The sequence below is a fragment of the Verticillium alfalfae genome, genomic scaffold, assembly GCF_000150825.1.
Source record: "Verticillium alfalfae VaMs.102 supercont1.3 genomic scaffold, whole genome shotgun sequence".
Classification (NCBI taxonomy): Eukaryota; Fungi; Ascomycota; class Sordariomycetes; order Glomerellales; family Plectosphaerellaceae; genus Verticillium; species Verticillium alfalfae.
Genome location: NW_003315036.1, coordinates 1,037,748 through 1,042,677, shown reverse-complemented (window position 1 = coordinate 1,042,677; position 4,930 = coordinate 1,037,748). Strand labels below are relative to the sequence as shown.

Here is a 4,930-nt window from a genome sequence, read left to right as displayed (position 1 = left end):
AGTGACGGCTTCGGCGCCTGGCAGGGGCTCAGATGTGACCAGGGCATGGAGTCTAGACGAGTTGGCGAGAGTCTCAAGCTGTGTGTAGTCACGATGTGTGCACTGCCTGTATCCAGTATCGAGTGCCGCCAAGAGAAAAGCGCAGAGGCTATTGAAGTTGCCATGTGCAGCTAGTCTCAGCTCTTAGTCTCAAAAGGGAGAACGTCAGAGCTTGAAGAGCATAAGCTTAAGGTCCACAGCGAATCGCGTCTTGTTCTTGTCGTTACCCCTGTTGGCAGGCAAAGGGGGCGATCCCTTACTTAGACATCTGATCCCGGCCGGGGCATCTCGGAAATTTCCAGGGGTCACCGCCAGCTTTCTCAGCCACCTCATCAGGGGATGGCTCTTCCTCGGTACCGTAGTCATGATGTCCTTGTTCAGCGCCACGAGAGACCTAATCGTCCACTCCCCCTGACAGGAGGTGCGAGTGATGCCCAAGCGCCGGGCTGGTCTCTGGGGTGGATACTAACCACATATGGAGCGAGCAGAGCACTCAGCTCGCCACTTGCGATATGCTCATCTCGGCAATCCGACGGGCTCTTCCTATTGTGCCTCTGGTGCCTTTTTTTCCCACACCACGCGCGCGCGTCGTCCGAGCGATGACGGTCTGGAGCTCGATATACCGCTGGCCCGGGTGCAGTCAATAGTGCTCCGACGTTGACCTGTCAGAGGTGCCCTGGTGGGAGGAAGATAGCCAGTTTCTGAAGCATCTGATTTGTCGAGTTGCTGCTGCCGCCGGCGTCCACCACATGTTGAAGATGGGGTTGTCGAACGCGCCTCGGAAGATCAGATGATGATGTGTTGGATATTGAAGTTATGTCTCACAAGAACACGGCCCATGGCAGGCGGCAGTGACGAGGAACCTGTACAGCATGTGGCAGGACTGCCATGGCATGAGTTGCACACGAAAAGAAATGGCGTCCGACATCAGTGAGCCCATGTTTGATTCACAGCACAAAGCGAACGGGGCAGGGATCCATGGGGCTGAGTGTGTTTTTGAAGTCTCCCAACACGCGAGCAGGCGTTTCGCGGCTCAGCTCTTCCGTGTGCAGGGATCGAACCCATCATGCCTGATCTGGTTGAGGGGATCAGACGTCGCCGTACATGGGCGGCTTCATGCGTTGCTTCAGCTGTCAGCGGTGTGCTGTGCGCCGCTCTCGCAGTGTTTCCTGATGCCGAGAGATGGATCGGGAGAATCTGGTTGCCAGGTAGGGTTTCCTCTTCCCAAGGTACCTGACCTCTCTAGAGGCAGGCAATGCAGGCAGGTGTAGGTAGGTAGGTCAGGTCAAGGCGATCCCGGTAATAGGATCTTCGCATCCGAGGTGTGGCATGTGCTCGCTTGCAGTGCCAACGTAGCACCAACTCGCACGCAATCTTGGGAGGCGCTGTGAAGCCACTGACCGAAGCATTGGGAAGAGCAAGGCACCCATGAAGGCGTGTCTGTGTGAGGGATGGATTGATGAGTGAATGTGGGTGGATAGGTGGATGGATGGACGGGACGGGATGGCCTGGCTGCCACATGAGCCTGGGAAGGGACAAGGGTGCCCCAATTTCCACCCACGGGGTTGAGCGGGTTCACGACCGTCAGCCTCATCGGTTGGGCCCGCCGCCACAGGAGAGATTCAGAGGTTCTTAGGTCCAGGCCCAAATCCAGACCCAGGCACTAACCGACAAAAAGCTCGCTCAGCACCAAAAAAAAAAAGTCATGCGGGATCCAGGGGCATCTGCCCCGCTGCAGGCACTGGAGACACAGAATCAGGCAAGGGGAAGAGAGGACGGACACGAGATTGTCCAGTCTTTGCTGTCGACGAGAGTCAGTCCCATGCGGACTCGCACAATTGTTAGACGAGGTCAGGCGCGGAATCTGTCAGGTGAAATAGGTATCAGCATGGTCTTTGCTGCTCGCTCACTGATGAGGCCGTGGAACACGACAGCAAGGGAACCGGCCTCATTTGCGCTTCGCAGCTCGTCAAGATAGATCCCTTGCCTTGAACTTCAGGCGGGCTAGTGGGAAAGTTTTGGCAGATCTCCGCTAGAAGTCGGACTATCATCGCGTGGAGTTAGGCTGACAGGCCATTGGAGACCCGTTCTGCTGGCGAGCTTCTCAGCAAACCCTCGTTGGCAGGCAGTTCAGGATCGTCCATGAACTCCAAGTACCTCGATAGGGTTCAACAAAACCCAATGACTGGGTGGCCCAGCTTGTCATTTGGACATTCTCAAAATCCCATCTTTTATATCTCATGCAAGTTCGCGACCCCCTTGGTCTAAAGCAAAAAGCCTCACTAGGCTGGCGGTGAACCAATTGGCTGTGCTGATTGTTAGCTGCCGCGGCAGGTCCACGAAAAATTCTTCACATCAAGCACTTCAGTCAAACTAAACGCTCAACCACATCCATTCAGAGACGGAAGCCTTGCTCCAAATCAGAAAGCCTTGTCTCGTAGGTTATGGACAGCAGAGCATCTTGAAACACAAACAGGAAGAGCTATTCTCCTTCGATGTCCTGCCAATGGCTGTACTCACATGTACCACGGTCTCAAGTGCCACCCAAAATATTATCCAGCATAATGTTGTGGTGTTCCGACTTTTTCTTTCTTGTGTAGAGCTCGGTCGTGAAGCTCCTCATGTCGCGAATCCCGTGCTGTCTATTCGAAGCTTCAACGACCCGGAGTATACTCCGCCTCAGACGTTGAAATCCCTGTGCATCCTCAGTCAGCATCTTCACGTGCCCTGCTGTGTAACATGCTCACAGCACTTCTAGGCGTACAGCACACGTCCCCTCACTACCTACCTAAGGAGCAGGCCCAATCAGAACAACGGCAGCTCGCTATGTGGAGGCTGTGACGCAGCGTTGACGGCCGCCCGGTTAGGGGATGTCATTACCCCGTGTATCCTCGGCTTTGAGCCGATGCTTTCCACGCTCCCAGCGATTGAAGCTCCAATTGTCGACGAGGTCCGAACTGCCATCCTCCTCCTCGGCAATTCAACCATCACCGCCAGCAGCAACCGATCGGAGGACTCTGTCCAAGCACAAACCCAATTCGACTGCCGCCGAGCAAAGAAAATCAGTCCAAACACCGTTGTAGACAACAACCACAATGAACTCTCTCCGCTACGTCCGCCCAGTGGCCTCGAGGCTGCAGCCATCGACGCTGCCGCGCATGGCCGCCCGCGGCTTCGCCAGCGCCAACTACGAGTACATCCAGGTGTCGCAGCCCAAGCCCGGCGTCGGACAAGGTGCGTAGGGGAGGGAGGGAGGGAGGCAAGAAAGGCGGCGAGTCTTCTTCACAAATCATGTTCCATCGCTGACGCAAAACTTCGCTACCGGCAGTGACCCTCAACCGCCCCAAGGCGCTCAACGCGCTCTGCACGCCCCTCATCAACGAGCTCAACGCAGCGCTGCGGGCCTTCAACGAGTCGGACGACAACGTCGGTCATTGTGCTGACGGGGCTCGCAAAAGGCCTTTTGCCGGCGGGCGGCCGATATCAAAGGAGAATGGCGCCCGCTGACGTTCTCCGAGGCTTAACACCAAGGCCTTTAATCGAGTCCGGGGTCCGCTGCTGGACGACCGAGGCCAAGAAAGCCCCATCATCGCGGCCGTGTCGGGCCACGCGCTGGGCGGCGGGGTGCGAGCTCGCCATGAATGTGCGACGTGCTCTACTGCACCGAGGGGGCCCAACTTTGGCCAGCCCCGAGGTCAAGCTCGGCACGATCCCCCGGCGCCCGGCGGCAGCCAGCGGCTGACGCGGGCCATTGGCAAGTCCAAGGCCATGGAGCTCATCCTCACGGGCAAGTCGTTCAGTGGCGTCGAGGCGGCGCAGTGGGGGCTCGCCGCGCGCGCGTTCCCGACGTACGAGGCCCTCATGGAGGAGACGCTCAAGACGGCCGAGACGGTGGCGGGGTACTCGCGCGTCGCCGTCCAGGCGTGCAAGGAGGTCGTCAACAAGAGCCAGGACCTCGGGCTGCGGGACGGCGTCGAGTTTGAGAGGCGCGTCTTCCACAGCCTGTTTGGCAGCAACGACCAGAAGATTGGCATGAAGGCGTTCGCCGAGAAGAAGAAGGCCGAGTGGACGCACTCGTAGCTGGGGCAGAGAGCAGCAAGAAAACGATGGTTGTCTGCTACTGCGATGAATCACGATAGAGCACAATACAGATGCAGGCAGTCACCTAGTCCTCGGATGTCTGGGATATATGGGCAGCCAGGACAATTTGATCGATACTTGAGCAGCGAGACAGACAGTGCGGAAGTGTAAGATAGTTAGTTGATGCGCATTGGTGCCTCGAGGCTGGAGGTGTGCATCTGGTTTCGCAGATTACCTAAGGTACCTTAAAGGTAGGTAGGTACTTACCCACCCTTAGGTACTTAGGTAAGGTACCTGAGTACCTAGAGCCTCTCCACTCAACCCAGAGGCCAGTGCGGCGACCACTGGTTCACAGATCCAAGCTTAATCTCTGCAGACATGCGAGCAGCTCAACTTGACATGCCATCAAGATGCTTCAAGATGAAATGCGAGTATCCAGCAAGAAACTGCCCATAGGACGAACACGAGGAGATGCATGAGGATGATGCAGGCGCGCCCAAGCGAGGCCCTCCTTCCTGCGCCTAGCCTCTTGAGCCCCGCCACCAGCGCCGGCGCCAGCGCCTGACGCCAGCAAGAGCTCAAGCACAAGCGCAAGGAGCACCTGCCCCGCCTTCCCTTCCACTGCCCCACCGCCTGCCGCCTTGCCGCCTGCATCCCCACCATCTGCAGTCCCGTCTTCTTTGATGAAAAATGGTTCGCCAACCTGCTTTGCTTCTCCAGCCCGAGGAAATCCCTAATACCCATTCCCACGTTCTTTTCCTCGCAAGCTCCCCCCCCCCCGGTCGGCCGGGGTTTCTGTTTGGTCCCCGCC

The 4,930-nt window shown here is 57.4% G+C and overlaps 1 protein-coding gene across 1 annotated transcript; it reads left to right on the top strand.

Annotated features, from left to right (window-relative positions):
* Nucleotides 1–3,134: 3,134 nt before the first annotated feature.
* VDBG_02839 (enoyl-CoA hydratase) lies at nt 3,135–4,119 on the top strand (the record flags this gene model as incomplete). Its single annotated transcript, XM_003006654.1, has 3 exons — nt 3,135–3,273; nt 3,368–3,465; nt 3,571–4,119. 3 exons carry the CDS (start codon nt 3,135–3,137, stop codon nt 4,117–4,119), a joined length of 786 nt encoding a protein of 261 aa, XP_003006700.1.
* Nucleotides 4,120–4,930: the final 811 nt, after the last annotated feature.